Raw genomic sequence first — 26,290 nt, forward strand, 5'->3', positions numbered from 1 at the left:
AACACGGTTTGACCCTACGTGCTCAGAGTCAGACTAGGAGTCGGAGGGAAGAAAAAGGGGAAAAAAGGGACTAAAAGACACAAAGGCCGAGTCTACATAAAACCAACGAGACGAACTGGAAGTCAGACAAGGAGTCCTGAATCCTGACCTTGTTCACAGCTCTACGTGTTTTCCGAGGTGGTGTTGTCACAGAGGTTTGTCTTGAAGGTTTGTGAATGCCGAAAACTGTCTCCTGACATCCGAGCACACGATCAACCAATGAGAGTTGCTCTGTGAGCTCAGCTGATTTACATGCCCACTGGGGGAATGAGTCCAGGTCGGATGTGTCAGTAATGCAGTGGATGGTTTGATGTGGCGCTCGGCGGCAGACAGGTGGAGGAAACACCTCCTCGACATCCAACCGGCCCTTTAATTGGCCCTGCAGCATTAAAGCAGCTCGGTGTTCCCGAGGCCTTGTTCCTGTCCTCCTGTGCTCCCGGTCATCGCACCTCACTCACACATTTAGTAAATCTCCTGGGCAGGATTAGTGCTTCCTAGGGATTTAGGATCCACTGACACAGTTTAGCGGGTGTCTCTCCGCCTCCATCGCTGCTGCCTCTCTCCGATTCCACTGATGAACGCTGGCCGAGGGAGGAAATAAAGACTGCACGGCATGAAGATAAATCATTGCTCTGAAAATATGCAGCTGCGTATTTTTGAGATGGAAGAACATTGAAGAAATTGCGATGCAATAAGCAGGTTTTCTGTGGCAATAACATCCCAAGATTATTGACCAACTGTTGAACCCATTCAGAGACTCGGAGGGATTCTTCTCCTCTTTTCTGTGGATTAAGCTGTGAACCCGGGAAAGAAACGTCTATAAGCCTTTGATGATGCTGTATGGGAGTTATTAGAATAGCAGAGGATTTCGAATATTCCTCCAAAAGCACATTTACTTCAGGTAGATGTTTATTTTCCTTCCCTCATTGACCCAAAGTTCCATTTCTTTCTCAAATGAAGTTCTTGTGGGAACGTCCAGTTGATCTTTAGGCAGAAACCGTTATACTTCGTTGTTTTAGATGAACTCGTCCAAGAAGAGCAGCTTCTTTCCCATCAGCTCAGTGTCCTCAGCCCTGATGTGTTCCACCGCCACCGGGGACAAGCCCGGGCCCCCGGCTCGGGGGGCCTTCTCCTCAGACGGGGATCTGGACCCGCTGAAGGAGGCGGCTCAGTGTAAGAGCCAGCAGCAGCCGGCGTCTCCTTCCCCCGTCCTGGAAGACTTCTTCTGGATCGGCAGCAGCATCGTGGCATTCTCCAAGTGGAGGCTCGGCTACGTGGGTAAGCTCTGCCAGACACGCGGACTCCTCAGACCAGTTCCTCTCGCTGGACTTCAGGGATCCTTTAGTGGATGGAAAGCAATAAGGTGTACAGACCAATGTCCAAGAGTGGATTCTTTGTGGTCTACATTGTTTTCAGCATTAGACTGAGTTTACCTGACTGGCACTTTGTTTTATTTAGATTCAATTTTTCATTATTATTGATTAAAAACCACCAAATAATCTTAAATATCATAAGTAACAAGGTCTCGCATAAATAATGATTTTGTGTTTTTAAAATCAGGCTCTATTTTTCACGTCTCTACTGTGAGTATTCGATTCTGATTCACAGGTCTGGATTCGATTTAATCTCCGATTCGATTTCGTATCGATTCAGTTGGGGATATTTCAGTTACAATACCAATTTTGCTTGGATATGAAATATATTGTCATAGAACTAATGCTGTAAATTGTACAAGGAACCCTCTAACCTGGTGCATTATTAAAAAAGATTAATGTTTACATTAAGAACTGACCCCAAAGCAGTACCATGAATTTACTTTTTATTAAACATGATCAACAGCCTGTCAGGCTGACATTATATCTTATTTGTATCTGTATGGAAGTCAAGTAAGTTCTGTAACTGAACAGGAAATGTAGTGAAAGGACATGACACAATATGAGCAGATCTGAGCAGCAAATCCCAGATGTTTTGCCATGTTTTGGTTCACTACTACTACTCTCACGTGGCCATATCTCGTTGTGCGAAGAATCAAAGGCTCGCCACACGACACTAACGGCGAGACTTCACGCATCCACGGGAAAAGGCATATTAAAAGATCGATCCTGGGATTTTATTAATAGATATTGGAACATTCAAATGAAGATCGATTTGAATCAGAAAATCAATTATTTGAACCCAGCCCTATGTAATAGTGAGCTAGATGTTTTCATCCGGATCAGCGGTACCTGACATCATGCCCACCCCTACTGCTCGTTCAGGACGGCAGGCATGCGACAGTTGACAACTGCCAAGGTCCAAGTGTGTTTGGATATCTTTTGGATTGTGTCGTTCTGTACCTTTTTTAATTGATGGTGGGCTTTGCAGGTCATAAGGTGATTGTGTGTATGAGCCCACTTGAGCAGTCAGAAGAGCCCTGCCTTGCTCGAGGGTATCTTGGCAGTCACTTTTGAGGGCAGAGAGAGAGAGAGAGAGAGAGAGAGAGTCGCGTCCTCCCTCCAGCAGCATATGGCCTCCAGACAATCCCTCTGGGATTAACCTGATACTCTGACAGGAAGTGACTCCGCCTGCTTGGCCTACATAGTGAGTGTGTCAGCCATCATGGAGTCACCGAGGCGACGCCTCACCTGCTTTCAAGTCCTGGTGAAAGGAATGAGGAAGCCGTTGTCCCAGTTTGACCCCAGTAGTTTGGTCCAGCTGCGACCAGGTCCAACCACGATGGCGCGTCCACTTCTTATATACAATCTACGTCTTCAACATAAAGCATTGTTTTCTGTCAGAATGTGTCTGCAGAATATTTCACATGCAGCATTTATTTTTGTTGTTACATGTTTCATCTGTAATCATGCACTTTTCAGAAAACCACTTTAGTTAAGTTTTAATCTCTTAGTTATTAGTTCTTATGACTCTTAGTTATTGGTTCTTATCACTCTTAGTTATTAGTTCTTCCATCCATCCATCGTCATTCTTAGTTATTAGCTCTTATCACTCTTAGTTATTAGTTCTTCCATCCATTGTCATTCTTAGTTATTAGTTCTCACTCTTAGTTATTAGTGATGTTTTTCATGCATCACGCTTGTTTTTATCCATTAACATGCAGCGTTCTTCACCAATGGGTGTAATCTCCACACATACACGCTTTAGAGCTGGTATTGTAACCATGGCAACGAGCCCAGACCCCCACGAGTAAAGAGCCTTTCTCTCCGTCTCGTGCTCCACTTTTGTCTCTGCATCTCTACAAGGCTACGATGCTGCTGTCTTTGTTCTCTGGGCAGCATCCGATGGCTTTCCTTTGCCATCCAACTCACCTCAAAATAGCTGTTTTTGTGTGTTGCTGCTACTATTTGGTAACATATCATTCCCGGGAACTTGATAAAAATCTGGATTGTTTAAGATTCCAGTGCATAATGTGTATCTAAGCATACTATTGGAATGAGCAGATTGATGCCATATCGTATCTGTGTGGTTGGGAGACCAGAGGGACCTGTTCTGAGGGGTGTCTCACTGTTGATTATTAGTCTAATTAGTGTTCAGAGAAAGTTGAGTGTTGAACAGGTGGACTATTATAGAGGAAAGGTTCACATTTGTCTGATTGATCTCCACCAGCATCTGCAGGTCCCATCCCGTTGACAGTAGTTTGTATGGAACTCGACTAGGGATGTCACGAGAACCGATACTTGCGGTACCTTTCGATTCTAAAATGTAAAAACACGGACGATGCCCATTTCTTTTAAGTACCGCTCGCACCAATTCCAGTGTTTGCATCGGTGCCATTACTCTTCCGGAACTGTTGGGGGCAGTATACGCCTCCAGTCGATACTTACATCACAGAACTACTGTTCACGAAGAAGTGGAACTACGCATAGCAAAACAAAAAACACGTGGAAGACGGCAACTGCGGCTACGGCAATAGCGCCACCGCGTCCGCGACTGCGAAGAGTCGTGTATGGAAGTACTTTGCATATGAAGCAGATGACCATGGCGTAATAATTAATCTGCAGAAGCCATTATGCAAACGGAGCTACCGTGGTCTTCAGACCAAGGGAGGCAATACTTCCAATTAAGCGAAGCACCTGAAAGACCATCATCCGGATTTGTTTAAAGAATTCTATGCTCTTGCACTACGTTTTGTATGTGTTGTTATGACATTTTTGTAATTTTCAAATATATTCATAAAGAAGTTCACGTTTACATTTCACATACATCATGGGATCTTAGAAAATCCATAGAAAGTTATCTAATCTCAGAAAATTAATCTTAATCTTTTTTTATATCTTAGTTTTCCTCTGTAAAACCATGAACTAGCTAAGAAAAGTTGAAAAATGCTGTGAAGAACTGTGCATCTTGTTAGCTGAATGGCTGCACTGCTACATACACCGTCTTGTTTTTGCACAGTACCTTGATGCCTGGAAGTCTGGAATGTGTCTGGGAACACTTGTTGTTGCACTATGACCATTACTTGCACTTTATTATGTTGGTCTATGCTACGTTTTGTATGTCTTGTTATGACATTTTGATATTGTTAATAAAGAAGTTCATGTTTCAAGTACATGGAATCTTAGAAAATTGTGTTTTTTACTGTGGTATCGAAATTGGCATCGAGGATCGTGTAATTGTACTGGTATTGGTACCGACTACTGAATTTTTGGTATCGGGACACCCCTACTGCAGACTGAAACTGAGTTATTGCCGAGATGCTGCAGCAGCTGCACTAATGGGATTTAGTGAATGCAGCAACTGGAACTATTTTTCCAAATCTAATGTGATGAAATGGCAGTGACATACTGTTTTATTGGTATTATCAGAGCAGCACCCTTACTTGATCTGGATTCATCTGGATTCTGGTATGAAGCTGCTAACAAAGTTAGCTTCATAATGCAAGGTCAACTTTACAGCTCAGTGTTAAAGTCATCTTAGTAGCTAACTGCATTGGTAGTATGGTACCAACCTGTCAATTGGGCAGGTAGCCCCGCCCGTAAAGCATCCCCTGCTTTCTGGTCTTTTCGATTCTATATGTACCATAATGTCACCTCGACTCTACATAGCATGACCCACTAACACTTGGACAAAAAGCGTCTGCTAAATGACCTAAATGTAAATGTAAATAATGTACTAAATGAACATGATGCTGGATTGAAGAAGACTTGAAACTCGAGATTGAGACCATAAACTCACGTTTACTCTGTTTACTGAGATAATAAAAACTACATTTTGTCTGAAGAAAGAAAGGAAGGAAGCTGCATTGTCTGTGAGTAGAGTTAGTTGTAATACTTAGTCTTGTCTAGATACCTTGTTGTGTAAATTCTTGTAAAGGCAATTCTTGTGTAGGCAATTACCTAGTTTTGGCCATCTCAGCTGTAGTCAATAGACTTGATTGGAGGGAGGGGCTAAACCTGCATGAGGTAAACCAAGCACTTAAGAGCATGTCACTACAGCATCAGGAAAGACAAGGGAGTCCATCTGTGGGAGTCTAGACTGTCAAACAAAGACAAGGGAGTCTATCTGTGGGAGTCTAGACTGTGAAATAAAGACAAGGGAGTCCATCGCGGAAGTCATAAGAACTCAACCACCACCCATCGCAGCCATGTCCTCCCAGCCAGGACATCAAACCGGAGAAGGTTTCTCCAGAGACCCATTTCATTCATTGACTTCTTCTCCACATTTGACCTCACACTCTCCCCCTCTCCACCCACCCACCGGCCGGGAACCAACTTGACCTTGTCTTCACAAGATCCTGTCTTATCTCGGCACTCTCTGTTACCCCGCTCACCGTGTCCCTCCCCATGAAGTCCAACACGTCCCTTCCCTCTACACCTCGAACTGTCAATACCGGCCACAACCTGAAATCCCTCACTCCCTCTGCTCTCTCCTCACTACCATCACCAGAACAATTCTCCCTCATGCCTACTGAGGAAGCCTTCTCCATCCTGATGTCCTCACTCTCCTCTTCTTTGGACACTCTCTGTCCCCCCACCTCACGACCAGCACGATCATCTCCCTCCCCTCCCTGGCTGTCCGAACCTCTGCAAACCAACAGGTCATTGTTGCGAGCAGCAGAGAGAAAATGGAAGAATTCAGGCCAGGAGGAGGACCTTACTCACTACCACCACCTCCTCTCTGACTTCACCTCCACTGTTTTGGCCCCTAATCTGCCTTCTACCTGTCAAGGATCAACTCTTCTGCCTCCAACCCCAAGGAAACTCTTCTCCATGTTCTCCTCCCTCCTCACCCCTCCTCCCCCTCCTTCCTCCCTCACCGCTGATGACTTTGCAACTTACCTTACCAAGAAAGTAAATGACATCGGCTCCTCATTCACTCCTATAACCTCCCTGAAACCATCTCCCCCAACTCTCAACTCTGATCAAATCAAATCAAATCAAACTTTATTTATATGGCACTTTTCATACTTAAAAGTAGCACAAAGTCCCTCACAGAAAATAAAAGCGAACAAAACAAAAACGAAAAAAGGTATTCAACAACAAAGAACACCATGAAACCCAAGCCTCCCACCCCCACAAATATACACACAGAGATACACAGAGACATACACACTCACGCACACACATAGCCATATGCACAGACATACACACCCACACACACAAACATACACATACCCACGCACACCCACACACTAAGCTGATGGCCTTACTAGCTTTAGCCCTCTCTCCTCTGAAGATGTTCACACACTTGATACGTCTAACCATGCCACCACCTGCTCCCTTGACCCTTGATTCCCTCTTCTCTTCTCCATGACATCTCACACAACATCTTGCCTTTCCTCACCACCCTGATCAACTCCTTCCTCACCTCAGGTGTCATTCCAGCAGTTTTTAAGACGGCTACAGTGAAGCCCCTCCTCAAAAAACCCACCCTAGACGCTGCTGACATCCGAAGCTACAGACCTGTATCTCTTCTTTCTTTCCTCTCTAAAACCCTGGAACGTGCCGCCTACAACCAACTGTCGCATCGCTCACAGAACAACCTCCTTGACCCTAATCAATCAGGATTCAGGACAGCTCACTCCACTGAGTCCCTGCGAGATGCCAGAGCCTCATCCCACTCCTCCATTCTCATTCTCCTCGACCAATCTGCTGCATTCAACACACTCAACCACCAAATCCTCCTCTCCACCCTGGCTGAACTTGGCATCACTGACTCTGCTCTGGCCTGGTTCACATCATACCTGACAAATCACACCTTTCAGGTCACATGGAATGGCTCTATGTCCAAAACCTGTTTTCTGGAAACGGGTGTCCCTCAAGCCTCGGTACTAGGACCGCTTCTGTCATATTATACACTGGATCACTAGGCTCTGTAATCACATCGCATGGATTCTCCTACCATTGTTGCACAGATGACACCGAGCTGTTCCTCTCTTTTTCCCCCCAACCTCCGACACCCACGGTGTCTGGCAGACATCTCAGCCTGGACAACTGCACATCACCTCAAGCTTAACCTGCATAAAACCAAACTCCTCTTCATCCTGGGGAAAGACTGCCCTCGCATGAACCTGTCGATCACTGTCGAGGACATTATAGTATTGCCTGCATCAACTGCGAAGAGCCTGGGTGTTATGCGGCGTTCACACCGGACGCGATAGATGCGAATACAATCGCGTGAGACGCGTGTATCGCGCCGCTTGATCATTTTGGACTATTCGCTTCATTCGCGTCATTCGCGCACGACGCTCATTTTTGAACCGGTGCCGCTCTAGCGGGGGAAAGGAGGGCAGCGCCGGCGGGTCACGTCAGCGGACCCTCCTCCTCCGCCTCGGGGTACCCGATGCCAGAGTCCGTGAGCCTCCTCCGGGAGCCACGTCCCTCACACCTCTCCCCAGGGAGAGTCGGGGCCACATTCGACTAGACCTCAGATCAGACGAGACAACCCGCTGAATTTAAGCATATTTATCGCGTCCGGTGTGAACGCCCCTTTAGCCTCAACAACTATCCTGCACCCCCAACATCACTGCTTTGGCCCAATCCTGCAGATTTGCCTTCTACAATATCCGCAGGATCCAGTCTTTCGTCACATAGGATGCAACGCAACTCCTGGTCCAAGCACTGGTCATCTCCCTCCTTGACTACTGCAACTCCTGGCTGGACTCCCGGCCTTGCTGACTAAACCATTGCAGCGTATCCAGAACACTGCAGCACGCCTTGTCTTCAATCTACCCAAATTTTCCCATGTAACCTCCCTCCTCCGTGAACTCCACTGGCTCCCTGTTGCGGCCCACATCCAATTCAAGACAATGGCACTGGCCTTTAAGGCAATCAATGGAATGGCACCCATCTACCTCCAAACACTGTTCAAACACACGCCCCGACACGAGCACTTCACCCCTCTACTTCAGCTGGCCGGCTGGTACCACCATCGCTGAAATCAAACAAATGTCACTCAGCCAAGCCCCGACTCTTCTCTGTTCTGGTGCCTCAGTGGTGGAACGAACTCCCGACCAATGTCAGGACAGCAGAGTGACTTGCCATCTTCCACAAAGGACTCTAGACTCACCTGTTCAGACTTCACCTTGACTCACTTCCAAAAAAAAAAAAAACTTAAAAACGTAAAAAAAAAAAAAGCACTTCAATGTTCTTACCTATAGCACTTTGATCATAGCACTGTTGTACTTAAGGTATCCTTGCTGAACAGCTCGAACTTTACTCGGATAAGGACCTAACACTTGTTTCTATTTTTTTGCTCTTACTTTATTGGCAATGATATGTTGTGGTTTCTTGCTTTCGACAAATGTACTTATTGTAAGTCACGTTGGACAAAAGCCTGAATGTAAATGTAATAAATCAGGGAAGTAGGCTCATTTTCTCATAGACTTCTATACAATCAGAGAGGAGACGCCACTCTGTGGCCAGCAGAGAGAATGACAGTTAAAGGATGTGGAGGCTGATGCAGTAAGGACCAACGGTCCAACACGCCCAGCAAAACACATTGACATATATTTAGCTTTAATATTATAATATATATTATAGTAAGTCATGTAGAGTAGAAGTCGTAATTTATTTAAATCAATATTTTAAATAGGTTGAGTTGACTGGGTGCCCTTTGCTGTAGAAGTGGTCTACATTAAAGCCTTGACTTCCTCCGTGGGTTGAGCACACAAACTTCTGTGCTTTCCTTCATTGCGTTCTGTGGGAAGATATTTGAAAGGTTTAGTTGACTTCCTGAGAGGATCCCCACAGCCGTCTACACTACAGGAACAGCTTCTCCTTTTAGTCCAGCGGCAGAATGTGGCCTCCTTCGCTGCCACCTCATCCGTAACTAAACCGTGTTAGAGGCAGCTACACACCGGAGCGGTAGTGACATCAAACGTGTGCAACGTGCCAGAGCAAGTCGGGACTGGAAGCGGAACTGGACCGGTCCTTCGAGAATAAAAATGACGCTTTGCGCTCAGTCCGAAAAAAGCTTGCAGCTGCCGGTTGGTCCGCATCTGTGAGAGTGGCCTGAGGAGCTGTGCATTGTGGAAGTTGTTATCTTCCATTCACATGCACCAAAAAGTCACTGTCTTCCTTTTCTTGGTCAACAAGACACCCCAGAGCAGCAAATGTCAGCATTGTCCAGGAGACGGTAGCCCCTTTTAAGACAGAAGATACAGACCCTAATGGCGGAAAAGCAAGTCAAAATATGCCGCAAACCAGAGTGTTGAGAGAGAACTTTGTGTGTCTGTGTTTAGATAGCACGGGCGGCAGCAGTCTTGTCTATGGACTCGTTGGCCATGTGACGTATTCACTGAGCGTCATCTCCGCTGCATCACGGTCCAGCTGTAAAACCATTTGGGATCAGTTGGTGATGGATAACATGTCGCTTTATCCACAGTGAAAATGAAACTCACATAGTTTGTTCACTGAATGATTTTACAAATTAAATTTGGAGCTGCAGCACGTTTCAAGTGTTTTTTTTTGTTGTTTTTTTTTTAGAGTTTGCTTATCATCGATACTCAGCGTTTTGTTGTAGATTTAATTTGTTATAGCAGTGGGTGCTCGAGGCTCTTCTTCACAACTAAGACATAATAGAATCCATCCAGAAGTTGTAAATGTTATCCGCTTTCTTTGTTATTGGGTCATTCCATGTGAAAACAGCCAATATCGCGGTACCATGTACATGGTACCTCTCAGATTTTGCTAAAAAACAGTTAAAATATGCCTTATATTACCAAACAAAGGAATCTGAAGTTTCAGGTCAATATCTCAAACGGTTTGCCCGTGTCCATTTGAATTTCAAGTGCCACACCCCTTTTTGACACATTGAAATTTCGCATTTTATTTGTTGGCATTTTTGGAGGCCCATAACTTCTGTTCTAATATTGATAGAAGGCTAAAAATTGGTCTGTTAGTTCATTGTATTTTGTACTACACAATTCTGCAGGCAGAATCATTCCTTGCTGTTTGGGTGAGAGGTGGGTCACCAAAGTCCTAAAAACTTTTGGCGGCATGTGTGATTTTTCACTTTTTGGGTGCCCCTGGCACCACGATTAATGATCATATTTATTCTAAACAGGATTATTTGTTATATTTGGGAACTTTGCTCTCGCCAAAATGAATTTGAAGGGTATGGTACCACTGGTGGGGGTTTTGTGGGGGTCCAAAAACCCTTTCAGGCAGAGGTGACTCTTTTGGAGCCCCATATTTGGACCCCCAAATGACCACGTGGGCACTTGATGATCCTTAATATGAATTTTATTCTTCATAATGCACAATTTGACACTTTTTCCAGAAGTCTGGAATGTAGATCAGGGAGAATTTAGTGATGATAAAGCATGAAAATAGTGGTAATAACTTCATTTCCTGAAAATCACAAATTAACCCCTTACCCCCGATGAAAGAGACCCGCCTCACTTCATGAATTTCACAAAAACGTTGCCATGTTCATCTGAACATTTAACAATGTTTCCAATGAACCAGACATCATCATAGATACAGGCAATGTATTTTCCTGGCTGGAAAATTGAGTTTTGTGGCTGATCTGACTGCGAGTGTTCTGCCTCCGGGTGTTCTGTATCCAAGTGTTCTGAATCCGATTATTGTCCTGCATCGACATCTGTGAATATTGTATCCTGTGATATTCTTTTCATCCGTATCTTATTTTTGGAAATTGGCATAAAGCAATGATGCGATCGTGTTCCACTGATCGTTTTGGCCGAGACGTAACGTCTCTCCAATTTGTACGTTACGTCATGTTTTTTAATATCTTCTGCACTAACAAAGAAGAATGTAATGTAATTAATGTTTTCTTTTGCCCATTGAAACATCTCCATTGGTGTCAGAATATGGTTTGCATCAGTGGCCTGCAGACTTGCTCGTGTTGCAAGTCGCTTGTTGCAGGCGGGTCTCTTTCATCGGGGATAAGGAGTTAATTTGTGATTTTCAGGAAATTAATGGCCAGCAGTCTTAATATCTAATTGTTTGCCATCACTGAGCATAATACTAAGTTATTTCCACTATTTTCATGCTTTATCATCACTAAATTCTCCCTGATCTACGTTCCAGACTTCCAAAATGGTGCATTATGAAGAATAAAATTCATATTATGGAGCTTCATAGTCAAAGGTTTTATTTCATTAAAAGAAAGAACAAATATACCTTTATCTGGTATAAATCCCATTAGGATCATCAAGTGCCCACGTGGTCATTTGGGGGTCCAAATATGGGGTTCCAAAAGAGTCACCTCTGCCCGGGAGGGTTTTTGGACCCCCATAAAACCACCACCAGTGGTACCATACCCTTCAAATTCATTTTGGCAAGAGCAAAGTTCCCAAATATAACAAATAATCCTGTTTAGAATAAATATGATCATTAATCGTGGTGCTAGGGGCACCCAAAAAGTGAAAAATAATTTTGGCCGTCAAAAAACATTGGATTTTGGTGACCCACCTCTCACCAAGACAGTAAGGAATGTTGAATCTGTAGTACAAACTACACTGAACTAACAGACCAATTTTCAGCCTTCTATCACTATTAGAACAGAAGTTATGGGCCTCCAAAAATGCCAACAAATGAAATGAGAAATTCCAATGTGTCAAAAAGGGGTTTGGCAATTGAAGTTCAAATGGACGCCATGGGCAAACTGTTTGAGATATTGACCTGAAACTTCAGATTTGTTTGTTTGGTAACATAAGGCATATTTTCACCATTTTTCAGCTAAATCTGAGAGGTGTCATGTACATGGGTGGCTAAGTTGGCATGGAATTACCCTATTGTCCTTTATACTGGGGAGGAATTATAAGTTGCTAGCAAGTTAAACAGATCACAATTCACTCTCTAATATCTATTTAATATTGTTTTGAAAACTTGAAACACATCACCATGGCATTACAAATAACCTTCGGGCAATACCCAATCGGAATAGAGCTGGAACGCATAAGCGTTAGCTGCTAGCTCGGTTATTTAGCCAAGCAGGACTGTTTTGCCCACCAGCTGCTAACTGCTACCGTTTGCGCTCCTCCTGCCCATTATTTGTCTCCACCACCAGCCTTGTTCCCACCAGAAGTTCCTGCCGGTTTGTGGACTACTTCTCAGGGATGGAAGAGGTTAATTCAGCCCATTGTTGTCTCGGTCTCCGTAGCGGTCTAAAGACCTGGAGACTGTTTGTGTGTAATAAATGAAGAGGAGACACGGAGTGTGTCTATCACATGAACTGTAAGAGCTCGCGCCAGAGACATAAAACAAACGGCACTTGCTGCTTTCAGTTGGGCCATACCATTTTCATGTAAACACTAGGGGGAGAGCTACCACTATAGAACAATCCCATAACAACTGTTGAGGGCTGCTGCCCAGGTGTCACTGCAGAGGAGAGAGTCCGTCTCCACAGGAAACCATCTTTTGAGTGATTCATGGTTTTTCATTCATGCCAACCAAAGAAAATGACATGCATGACCACACTGTGTTGAGCCTGTGTGTGTGTGTATGTGTGTACGTGTGTGAGAGAGTGATCCAGCACTCTGCAGTGCCTTCCGTACGGATTATTCCAAAAAGGCTGGTTGTCTTCTTGGTATCTGCTGTTCAGGGTCTTGTCAGTCCTGCTGCCCCTGATGGTATTCACCGGGTCAGAGGCTTTATTCACTACTGTAGTTTACATGTTACTACACTCTTCCATTACGACATGTATGGAGGCCCATTATGGTCATGGTTCTTCCTGCACAAACAGTATCTATTAATCATTATGTATACATTTTTTCAATAATTTTGTCCCCACATGGAGATTGTATGATCCTCATTGAAATGAGCTTTTAAATTGAAAAACATCACGTGTAATTCATGACACATCGAAAGTGTGTATTCTTTCTGAAAGAAGACTCTCCAGTCTTTGGAAATTAAGTCAGAAATCACAGCTTATTCACAGCCCCTGAATGTTAATAGCACCAATATGCTTCGCCTCCAGTGTGTCATGAAGTAAAGTCTAAAGTACTTCCCTTTAAATATCTCTGTTGTTTGGACCAGGATGCATCTGGTTCTGTGTCATGATTCCCCCTCTAGCTGTCTGAGTCCCACAGTTCAAACCATGGAGAACCAGAACAACCACGAGGAGATCCATGTGAGACTTGATCCAACTTTCACTGCCTTTAAATTCAGGTTTTCAATCTGTATGGTCATCGACTGAACCTTCAACCTTCATCACAAACCACCTGCTCATCATCATCGAATGCTTTCTCATCTACGTGGTGAAGAAAGATTAATCTAAAAGTAGAGAAAGAGCCGTCTAAATGTGGCTGAGCCTGTTACCATGGAGATAGAACCGTCTAAAGGTGGCTGAGCCTGTTACCATGCAGATAGAACCGTCTAAAGGTGGGTCAGCCTGTTACCATGGAGGTAGAAACGTCTAATCAATATGAATTTGTGGGGCATCACTGGGTCCAAACAACAGTACCTCAGTCTTTTTATTATTTAAAAACTAAAAATTTACTGACATCCATGCCTTTATTTCAGCAAAGCACTCTAAGAGATGAATGGCATTTCCCTGTTTCAACGGCAGATAAATCTGACTGTCATCAGCATAAAGATGGAAACCGATGCCATATTTCCGAAGAATTGATCCCAGAGGAAGTAAATAAAGCGTAAAGAGAAGAGGGCCAAGAATAGAGCCATGAGGCACACCACATGTGAGAGGTGCTACAGAAGATTGAGCGGCTCCAAGGCGAACACAGAAACTTCTCTCAGTCAAATAGGATCTAAACCAGTCCAAAGCACCACCCTGAATACCCACCCAGTTCTGCAAGCGAGACAGGAGGATCTGGTCGTCCACTGTGTCGAAGGCAGCTGTTAGGTCCAACAGAACCAGAACAACAGAGTGGCCAGAGTCTGTGGCTAAAAGAATATCATTAAAAACTCTCAACAGTGCCGATTCAGTACTGTGATTGGTTTTAAACCCGGACTGGAACACTTCAAGAAAGTTGTGCTCATCTAAGAATAACTTCAGTTGGCAGTAGACAATTTTCTCCAGAATCTTAGAAAGAAACGGAAGTTTAGAGATTGGCCTAAAATTAGACAACACAGACGAGTCTAAGCCAGGCTTTTTTATGAGTGGTGTCACTACTGCGTGCTTAAAACTCACAGGTACAGTCCCATATGCTAAGCTACTGTTTATAATGTTGAGCACATACGGTGCCAAGGTGGGAAAAACCTCTTTAAAAAGACGAGGTGGAATCGGATCATTAGGAGATCCAGCAGGCTTCATATGACCAATAGTTTCATTCAAAGATGAGAAGCTGACGAGCTCAAACTGGTGGAAGACAGCAGAGCGTGTGGCAAAGTCCGAGTGGTCATAAGAAGGACTAATGAGGGCCCTAATGCTGGAAACCTTAATTATAAAAAAGCTCAGGAAGTTTTCACACATTTCAGTCTGGTTCTCCAGGCAGACTGATTGTGGGGCGTTAAGAACAGAGTTTACAATTTTAAAAAGAACATGAGGATTGTGACTGATAGAGGCAATTCATTCAGAAAAGTATTTGACGCTCACTAGCCCTCGGCCTCCCTCTTTCCACTTAGTGTATTGCCTCAGGGTGCTGGACTTGGGGTGGAACCCTCCGTGCATGGTGAGGAGCTTTCTAGTCCTGATATCTGTGGCTTCTATCTCCTCCTTTGGCCAGCTTATGATACCAGCGGGGTATCTGATGACTGGTAGTGCGTACATGTTGGGACCTTGTTCTTACCATTCAGCTGACTTTTCAGGACCTGCCTTACTCTCTGGAGGTATTTGGCTGAGGTTGATTTCCTTGTGGCCGCTTCATGGTTTCCATTAGTCTGTGGGACGCCAAGGTACTTGTAGCTGTCTTGGATATCACCTATGTTGCCCTCTGGTAAGTCGATCCCCTCAGTCCTGATCATCTTGCCTTTCTTTGAGACCAACTGGCCACACTTGTCCAATCCGAATGACATCCCTATGTCATCGCTGTAGATCCTGGTGGTGTGGATCAGTGAGTCTATTTCTCGCTCGCTCCTGGCGTACAGCTTGATGTCATCCATGTAGAGCAGGTGGCTGATTGTTGCCCCACTACGGAATCGGTACCCGTAGCCACTCTTCGTGATGATCTGACTGAGGGGGTTCAGGCCTATGCAGAACAGCAGTGGTGATAGTGCATCTCCCTGGTATATGCCGCACTTGATGTTGACTTGGGCAATCGGCTTTGAATTGGCCTCTAGGGTTGTCTTCCACATTTCCATCGAGTTCTGGATGAAGGCCCTTAGGTTCCCGTTGATCTTATACAGTTCCAGACATTCCAGTATCCATGTGTGCGGCATTGAGTCGTAGGCTTTCTTGTAGTTAATCCAGGCAGTGCACAGGTTGGTTTGTCTCTTCTTACAGTCTCGGGCGACTGTTCTATCAACCAGTAGCTGGTGCTTGGCTCCTCTGGTGTTACTGCCAATTCCTTTCTGTGCCTCACTCATGTATTGAGCCATATGCTTACTCATCTTTGCCGCAATGATGCCTGACAGGGCCTTCCATGTTGTGCAGAGACAGGTAATTGGCCGGTAGTTGGATGGGACGGGTCCCTTCTGGGGGTCTTTCAGGATTAGGACTGTCCTGCCCTGGGTTAGCCACTCTGGGTGGGTCCCATCCCTCAGCAGCTGGTTCATCCGTGCTGCTAGGCGTTCATGGAGTGCAGTTAGCTTCTTCAGCCTGTACGTATGGATCATATCGGGGCCTGGTGCTGTCCAGCTCTTCATCTTTGACACTCTTTCTTGGATGTCTGCCATTGAGATGGTTACTGGTTCTTGTTCTGGGAGGTTGCTGTGGTCAGCTCTTAGGTCCACTAACCATTGGGCATCGGTGTTGTGTGATGCCTCTTTTTCCCATATGTCTTTCCAGTATTTTTCCACCTCAGCGCTTGGTGGGTCTGACTGGATGTTGTTTCCCTGCCACTGAGAGTACACCTTGGCTGGTTCAGTGGAGAACAGCATGTTTATTCTCCTGGCCTCTCCCTCCTTGGTGTATCTCTTCAACCGGGTGGCCAGAGCTGTTAGTCGTTGTTTGGCAGTTTCGAGTGCCTCTGGTATGAAGAGTGAGTTGTACTTCCTGGGTGCCCCTTTATTCACCATGTTCCCTTTCTGCAGTTCAGCGAGCTGGCAAACTTCTCTCCGTGTTGCCTTTATCTTGGCCTCTAATCGTCTATATATATATATATATATATATATATATATATATATATATATATATATATATATATATATATATATTTATATATGTCAGTCACTCTCTCTCTCTCTTACACCTCTTAAACACACACACACACACACACACACACACACACACACACACACACACACGTTTCCCTTGTCACAACTTCGACAACTAATATTATATTATATTCTCCAAAATCCTGCACACTGTGTAAGTTGGGACTTTTCTATGTGATGACATTTCCATTAGAGATTGCAAAATTCTTGGCCGATACCGATTTCCGGTTTTAAAGGAGGTCTGACCTGCCGATTCCGATTTTCTATCTAAGAAATTATTATAATCATATAATAGACACCAAATGTGTTTGGCTTGAGTACCCTTTCCCAAATTTTATACAAGTACCCCTCTCCCAGACAACATTTTGCTTATATAACTGCAATTAAAACCACAACTAGTGGTAGGCTATATGATGCTATCATAACCCTCCTTTTCAAGAATATAACATCACAAATAAGAAATAGACTGAAAGTTCCAACAGTGCCTCCTGAGCAGATTTATTTTCAACACTGACCATAACATTCAGTCCAGTTTACAAGTCAATAACTAACTTACATTCAAACAACAACATTCAAAAACATTCCAGCAGTTGCCTGGTACAATGTAATTTATTGACTAACCCTCCAGTACCTCTGGGTACCCCCAGGGGTACTCGTACCCCCATTTGAGAAACACTGGAATAGTTGACTTTCAATGTCACATCACATTCAATATATTGCAGGCTTTCAACAACACCTCAACACAAGCAGCAGTTGATAAGACAAAAGAAAACTTTAACTCCATCTAAAAAAATAAAGTGCAATGTAATCTTTGTACTTGAAAATTAAAGCTCAAAATAAATTGCAACATAATATGGGATAAAAAAAAAAAACACTAATACAAACAGGTAGCTTTAGGTTGTGAACAAAGTACTCAGTCCCACTCTCAATGCAATCACTTAACCATCAAGGGCAGGTTCTTCTTCACAAACAGAAGCATCTCTGCCTTCTCACCAGAAAGCCTGTTTCTTTTCTCATCTATGACATTACTAGCCAAGCTAAACAAGCGCTCACTATCGACGCTTGTATAGAGCAGAGAGGTAGGCTTGGGCAAGCGGGGCAAGTGCAGGGTAGTGTGTTTTGTTTTCGTGCCAGTATTTCAGTACATCATTTACAGTTTCATCTTCAGATCTCTTGATGGGTAACTCGGACAGGTAACGATGTAACTGCACAGATGAAGGGCTGCCCAGCAGTCGCTCTTCCTCATTCCTAGCACTCTCCTTCAGTATCTCATCATGCACCGAAAGCAGTAGACTTGCCCTTTTGGCTGCAGGTTCCTGAGAAGGCTGATCAGGTTTGGGTCTGCTGGCACTGGTGTCCGCTGTGTCCAGCATGTTCAGAAGCACCCTTTTCACTTCTGCTGAGAAGTAGCAGGTTTTGTATCTGTATCAACAGACAAAAGGAATTTTATTTTATTATATAGCCACATTAGCCAGGCAATAGCCAGGTTTTTAGCTGTTTTGCTCTGTGCGCATTGAGCTGCTACGCACCGAAATTACGACCGTGACCGGCCGGTCACCGATTGGGGCCGATTGGATATAAAACCGGCTTTTTTAATCGGCGGCCGATTGATCGGTGCATCTCTAATTTCCATAGAAAAAGAATGTTAACGGCACACTTTGTTATCAGTATTATCAGCAAAATAAGTGTTCACTAAGCATGGGGTGATATGATTTGCCCAAATAATAGAGATTTACGTATTATCAAATGGAGTCATACTGCCGGGGTTTTAATCAGCTTGTGGGGAGTTCACATTGTACAGATAAAAACTCTTGGCTGTTTTCTAGTACTTTTCAGCTTTTTAGTTTTAGACCAGCAGCAGCTCCCAGTTCATCTTATTCTGCATTTCTCCTGAGGCTTTGAGAAATAAAAATATGAAACATATTAAACCTCCTTATGTGTCAAACATCCTTGCTGCAGCCCTCAGTGTTAGCCGTGATGCTGGTGTACGATGATCCTGTATTCGGACGATCCCAGTGTACCAGCAGCATCTTCTGACTGCTTGTCTTTCTTCCCTCCAGTGGAGAAATGCATGAGCTCCATGCAGATGGGGACCCAGATGGTGAAGCTCCGCGGTGGCTCCAAGGGACTGGTGCGCTTCTTCTATCTGGACCAACACAAGTCCTGCATCCGCTGGAGGCCGTCCCGCAAGAACGAGAAGGCCAAGAGTGAGTCCTCCCTCTTCCAGTCACACAGGAACACGCTCCCTCCACGCCAACCTCGGCACGCTTCACACTGATGGAAAACACATTTCATGTCACAGGTCAAAATGTGTGTTAACACAGCAAAACAAATCAAGAAATACATACTATGTACACTTACTGGATATAGGTATGCAATGACCATTTCATGTCACAATTATTATTCATCCATCCGTCGTCTATCGCTTATCCTGTATTCAGGGTTGTGGGGGGGCTGGAGCCGATCCTAGCTGACATTGGCGAAGGCAGGGTTCACCCTGGACAGGTCAATTATTATTAATAATTATGATAATAAGAGATTTGTTATATTATCGAGATAATTATAAAAAATATGTTTAAAACTTAAAATGGCATTAAAACATTCTGGAATAATTTACTTTTGTTTATAAACGTACATTTATTACTTTATTTATTGCGTCACAGATAACACACAAATTCTTTTTGTGAAGAACAATCTTAAATAAATTGATCATAAATCATTATTTCTCCCTGCATACATGAATCATTTTGTATTTTTTAGATGCATGCTTTACTGCCTGACCACTTCCTTCCTGTTCTGGTGGTGGTAGATGTGGTGGGACAACGACAGCTTCATGAAGATGAACTATATATTTGTTATGATCTGCGCCTAGGACACATTGCCTCGCTGTGATTGGCTATTACCTGCTTCACTGAGCCGACCGATGCTGATGCAGCGTGAGTCATGTCATGAAACTCCTCATTCCCTCGGAGCTGGAAGTGTTTATCTTATTTAGAAGTGAATATTTATTTCCCTCTCCGTTATGAACAATAATCAGACAACAAAAGCATTTCCTGACATGTTTTCAAATTAAAAGAAAGACAGACTTGGGAGCGGCTCGGTGGTCTCGTGAGGACTTAAGGGCTCAGTTTCCTGTTGCTCTTCCTCCTCCTTCACTCTGGTTTAATAAGCTTCTTAAGTCAACTTAATTATTCATCAGTGTTAATCTGCCCAAACAGTGTCTCACACACACGCCACTGAATGGAGATAACAGGCGGGTTGCTGCTTTCTTTGGAGACGCTGGAAACCAAAAATACAACTCCTCTCAGTCTGAACCTTCCATGGTCGCTGAGTCAGCTTCTTGGCTGAGTTGCTGTCATTCCCAATTACTTCCACTTTGTTATAATCTCACTGACAGTTGACAGTGGAATATTTAGGAGTGAGGACATTTCACGACTGGACTTGTTGCACAGGTGGCATCCTATCACAGTACCACGCTGGAATTCACTGAGCTCCTGAGAGCGACCCATTCTTTCACACATGTTTGTAGAAACAGTCTGCATGCCTAGGTGCTGCTTTTATACACCTGTATGTGTGTGAGTATATATATGTGTGTGTGTGTGTATGTATATAAAATACTCCAACTTCCAAAGGTTTGTGTTTATGTGAAAGCATTAATGTATAAGCTGCTTTCATTCTCTTAATCAAACACACACACACACACACACACACACAAGTTGTGTGAGTAAATGTACTTGCAGCTGACATCCTGGTCCCGAGCAGCCAGCAGCCCATCCGACAATCCAGAGTGTTGTGGTGGAGGTCATCCTCATCCGGCTGCTGAGTCCTGCTGCTGCATCATTATAGCGGCACTGGTCGGGAGCAGCATGCGCGTGTGCAGCTGCAGGGCTGCTGGAGAACACAGACGGCCACGTGGGAGCTCAGCACCGCGGTGGCGGTAGCGTGTCCACCGTCATGTTCATGGCAGCTTTGACATCCACTCATGTAGATTTATGTGCATACAACTGCTACAAAACCACAGGTTCAATACCTGGGGGGTATGTGGCTCCATTATGGATGAGCATGCATGTAAACAATGTTCCATGGATGTGTGAGTGAAGGATACAGAGATGTATCTCCTTTTGGGGATGAACCTCCACAGTTTCAAAATAGTACTACATGTACATGTGCTCGCTTTCACGGGGGAAACTAATGAACGACTTGAGGCTGTGTCTTCCAGTAAAATGTCATTACCATCTCATAAATGTTGCGTCTTAATAAACCCAGCTCTCTGGGCGCTGCTCGTCAAGTTGACTATTTTTAATCCTCCGTATCATGAAGCCCCATTAAATTATCCCTATGCCCCCAACAATTAATTCGCTATCTTGCCAGAGGTGGAACTCTTCTAAACCAGTGGAATGCTAAAGACTGCAGAAGGATGTGTTGGATTTAATAAACGTAGTTCTGCTGTGTTGTTGCTCCTTTTAATAGGTTTCACTTCCTGTCAGCCTTAGATTGTCCACAAGGCTACAACACCTGGAGGTCTACTTACTGCAGGCAAAGTCAAACTAGCAAAAACACAATTTAAATCTACTTACTTCCAAATAAATGTCCTGCATTTAAATGCTCACTTACAAAGTCCAAATTTGTTGCCAGCAGAAATGGACTAAAAGTATGAAAAGCAAATGCAGGTGTCAGAGCGGCTCCTATATTACTGGATTAGGAAGTAGTCCAGTGTAATGGCTGATCCAGGTGCAGCTGTTTGGGTTATTTAATCTGGAACAGTATTTTAATAATGACATCTTATATCTGCCGAGCAACTGGAAGCTAAATGTAGTGCAGTAAAAAAACACAATCTAGTGCAATCCAGGTATAAAGTACTCTGAAGTAATCATGTCAGGTAAAAGTACTTAAGTAGTAGAAGTACATTCCACCACTGACTTCCTGTTTCCTCTGACAGTCTCCATCGACTCGGTCCGGGAGGTATGTGAGGGAAAGCAGTCGGAGATCTTCCAGCGCTACTCGGAGGGCAGCTTCGACCCCAACTGCTGCTTCAGTCTGTACTACGGAGAGCACATGGAGTCCCTGGACCTGGTCTCTGGCACTGGGGAGGAGGCGCGGACCTGGATCACGGGCCTCAAGTATTTGATGGCAGGCATCAGTGACGAGGACAGTCTGGCCAAGAGGCAGCGCACCAGAGACCAATATCCTTCAGGTTGACCCTGGAAAGAAATGTAGCATTTCTTCATTCGATCCATCTAAAGGTCAGATCATGTTGAGTCAGTGTGAAAAACAGTTTGATTCAAACTTGAAACCAAATCTGTTGATTCAAGTACTTTACATTTTATGTGGGTGAAGTGCACACAGGGATCTAGTAAAGTTAACTTGTTTACAGTTAATATGAAGCATATTTACGTGATATTTACTTTTTCGAATACAAAATGATTTAGTTACATTTGACTTAAACTTTAGATTATATGAAAAACCTGAAACAATACTTTTGACGATCAACATTATATATGGCAGAATTCAGAGGTTTTAAAATCCATCTCTGGATCGAAACTGTACAGCAGATCCAGGAACAACAGTAACCCTGTGGAACTCTGGGTAAGTTCCTTAACCCGCCGCGGCATCACATGGCTGAAGCAGACGTTCACCGAGGCCGACAAGAACGGCGACGGCAGCCTCAGCATCAGCGAGGTGCTGCAGCTTCTGCACAAACTCAACGTCAACCTGCCCAGACAGAAGGTCAAACAGATGTTCAAGGTACACACACACACACACACACTCACACTGACCTGCTCATTACTTCACAATCCTCTTGTCCCTCCTCCCGGGGTCAGAACAAGTCCACTGTGATCTGTGCTGCAGAATCAAGTCAGACGTTTCTGACAGTCATTCTGACTAAATGTCACCGACGGTTCCTTCCACTAAACAGGCTGCTTTTGATCCAAAATCTGGTGTACCTGCAGCTCATGGAGCTGGAGTCTAAAGTTTGCACATGAAATTGAATTATTTCTTGGTAGAGGGCATATATTGAAATCTTGTTCTTGGTTTGTTATCTCCCCAAATATCAACTCGTTTTTCATCTGGTAACATTTGCAGCATATTCTTTAAATCCACAGAAGCTTCACACCCAGAAGAGAAAATCATGTACATTTGTATTGATCAAACTCTGGGGAAGCACTGCTACCAATGTCATGGTGGGCTGAATGTCAGCCAGCGACATTTGTCAGCGATAGAAATGAAATAATGATTCTTAAGAGGAAGGTTGAGGAGACAAAGGTTATCTTCCTAATGTTCTCTCTGGGCAGCTGCTGACGGCTTCACTCAACTCACCACCAAACAGCAAGAATGGTGGACAGACCTGCTACTTTGTCTGGTCCCATCTCCGTCCACATTTCTTCTTCTTCACACTAATGTGCTTATTGTAAGTCGCTAAATACCTGAAATGGAAAATGGAAATGGAAAGCAGGAGATGCTTAGGGGCTGGGCTACCTGCTGATTGACAGGTTGCTACCACAGCGTTTTCGTCTTACAACATTAAACCTTTCACAGTTTTTACTTCATGGAATGAATGAACTCCACACATCAACAAGATGAAAATGGTAGTTCACGTCACAGTGCCACGTTCTCTTCTCATAGTCGGTCTGCTAACTCATTTTACAAGCGGTCACCTCGGAAACTACAGCCAACACCTGCCAAAGTGCAGATGTTACTGTGTGTGTGTGTGTGTGTGTGTGTGTGTGTGTGTGATCGTGTCATATTACTTGCGCACCTATCAACTGAACGTGTCACACCCGCGTGCTTAGACGCCTGTGCAGCAGACAGCGCCTGTAGTTTCCTCATTGACTTATTATAGTCACCCGTTCACGCGCACGTTCACGCGTGATGACTGCTGCACGCCGGTGATCACATTACGCGCAGTAACTACGTGTAACATTCATGCGTTTTTTAGCGAACGCACGCATTAACGCTCGCATGAAGATAATTGAACATTTTTGTCAGGCGCTCACATGTACGCGGAAACAACGTGCGCAAACTCTGTCACGCGTAACAAGAAGCTGCGTACATATGAAGCAGCGTGCGCACGTCTGTCTCTCACTGTTTGACAAATGTTGTTACGCGTTCACACACACGTGCGGTCGCAGATTCTGATGCTGCACGGTGCGCAGACTCCGCGTAACATGAACGTGTAATGTAGTTGTTCTGTGTTCCATTTTCATCCAGTAGATGGTGCAATCGATCCAATGCGAGATACACACATGGGTGGATGACGTGACATGGCAGTTTTGCTGTCTTCAGTGTCAAACATGTATGAATATAAAATATATTTGCCAAAAACCTTCTCAATATTGTGCAGAACATTATGCTTTATGTGAACATACTCAACATTAAAACAGTTCATCACTCATTTTTTCAGAATTTTCAACCAAACATAACAAAATTCATATGGTGTGACTGTCCGGCACTTGTTTCTTGAACAAAATTAAGAAAAATAAATGCAAAAATTCTCAAAAAAATACAGAAAAATAATACAGATGTCTATTTGTGAGCCTACTCTTTTCAAAGTCCAAGCATATTGTTTAGAGTCAGTTCTAATCAAAAAAATTGAGACATCTCCTGTCTATAGTAGAGTATAGTATACTCTTGTGGTGGCAAAAGGTTTTCTATCATTCTGTTAAGAATTAAAAGTAAAGTCTTCACACGCTGTCTTTGAGTTTTAATAAAACATTTATGAATGGAGTCACACAGCCAGTCATTGAGTGAGTATGTTCTGCGATCTGCTGTCCTTATGGTTTGCAAAACTCAACTGCGTCACTAGTCAAAATACATGGCATCCCAGATGTTTTTGCCAACCCTTCCCACCAAGACATACCAGTCCATGGGAGTTCCCAGGACACTTTGTTGTGGGAGCTCCCTGGCTCAAAACCGAGCAAGGCGCGGAGAAGTAAGTTCTGTTTCAAACATGATTATACAACACATGCAAAACATAGTATGGGTTAAATACCAGAATTTTCCATCACACGACTCTTAAAGCAGATGTCAGTACAGGGCAGTTTCAAACAATCTGACTGTGCTCATAGGCAGGACTGCTGTTCTATGTAAGGTTAAGTAAATGTATTACTTGACTGCTGCAACAGTTCTATAACTTAACGTTGGAAATTGTGTGAAAGGTTAAGGAGGGACTTCTGAACTCAATGCTTGTATGGCCTCAAAATGAACTGAATTTGCCGAAAATCGTAGCAGTACCTTCATCAGCTGGATCAAAACATATGTAGCATAATGTTAATTCTAAAATGCAAGAACTTATGTCATTTTCCATAAACCACTGTGAACAGTAATAAATAAATAATGTTTGAAAAAACTATATGTTGGGGGTGTGGTAGTGGTGGTGGTACTGAGTCATGGAACAACCATGTGGTGTGCACATTAAAACACTGGATCCAGAAATCAGTCCAGCTATTTATTTGTAACTTAACGGTGATGAAGTGGTGAACAAAGGGTGGTGGATGATTTCCTGTACAGGAAAAATCAAACATTAATATCCATTTTCAGTTAAATAAATCAGTCAATAAGAACTTGAACTTAACCCACTTAAAACTAATGCATCCACAATTAAATGTTAAATGTTTGGACACGTTAGACACTAGACAAGACTCTTATCAAAATAAAAACTGAGGGAAAATCTGTTGATACAAATGTGTTGCAATTTATTAATAACAATATTTACGCTCAAACATGTACTGTATCTAGGCTACTAACTTTGTGTCTGTGTTTTTCAATTAGCCTAAATCTAATAATAAAATTGTATAACATGTCTATATAGACCCCAGCTAGCAAAAGTTATGTGTGTAATTTAAAATGTGTTTTCAATTAAAGCAAGCTCTGTAAGAGCGAGGAGCTGTTTAAAAGCAAGAAAGTGCTTGGAGACTGTAAAGGGCATTTAAAACAATATTTATTCACAGAAATGATAAAAGGGGGTGTGGGGGGGAGGGGTCCGTAATTGTGGTAGCTTGGCAACACCGATCCTCCACGACCACCGCTGGTCTTCCACTTGCACACTGTCCTTTGCCGGGCGCAGACTCGGAAGCTGTGAGGGAAACAAGATGGCAGTCACTGCACTTTTACACCCAATACATGCACGCCACTTCATTTATGTCCTAAGATTATTACTCACACGATGGGGCAGAGTATCAACTGTTCACCGTCACCTCGGGCCAACACCACTCTCGTCGCTTGGCACCACTGCTGTCACACCGTCCTCGGGCGTCTGCCTCATACTCTGTCATGTGGGGGGGGGGGAGAGATACAGCATACAACTATTAATGTCTGAACCGCTGGCAACAAAAGTGAGTACACCCCTAAGTGAAAATGTCCAAATTGTGCCCAAAATGTCATTTTTTGTGTGGCTAACATTTATTTCATCACTGCCTTAACTGTCTTGGACATGGAGTTCACTAGAGCTTCACAAGTTGCCCCTGGAAACCTCTTCCACCAGCTCCGTGATGTCATCATGGAGCTGGTGGAAGACACCTGGCACTCCTCCACCTTCCATTTTAGGATGTCCCACAGTTGATCAGTAGGGTTTAGGT

The 26,290-nt window shown here is 43.8% G+C and overlaps 1 protein-coding gene across 2 annotated transcripts in view; it reads left to right on the forward strand.

Annotated features, from left to right (window-relative positions):
• The first annotated feature begins 668 nt into the window (after positions 1 to 668).
• The window catches only part of plch2a (phospholipase C, eta 2a), an 84,994-nt gene continuing 59,372 nt past the window's right edge, over positions 669 to 26,290 (forward strand). Inside the window, exons 1-4 of one of the 2 annotated variants that reach the window (XM_084015384.1) lie at positions 669 to 1,317; positions 18,776 to 18,922; positions 21,655 to 21,898; positions 22,331 to 22,460. In XM_084015384.1, the coding sequence (XP_083871510.1) occupies positions 1,059 to 1,317; positions 18,776 to 18,922; positions 21,655 to 21,898; positions 22,331 to 22,460 (780 nt within the window). In that variant the 5' untranslated portion in view covers positions 669 to 1,058. Of the gene's footprint in view, positions 1,318 to 18,775; positions 18,923 to 21,654; positions 21,899 to 22,330; positions 22,461 to 26,290 lie in introns of those variants that run through there. The other variant, XM_084015383.1, reaches the window with a different exon arrangement.

Source organism: Eutrigla gurnardus (assembly GCF_963514095.1).
Source record: "Eutrigla gurnardus genome assembly, chromosome: 8".
NCBI lineage: Eukaryota > Metazoa > Chordata > Actinopteri > Perciformes > Triglidae > Eutrigla > Eutrigla gurnardus.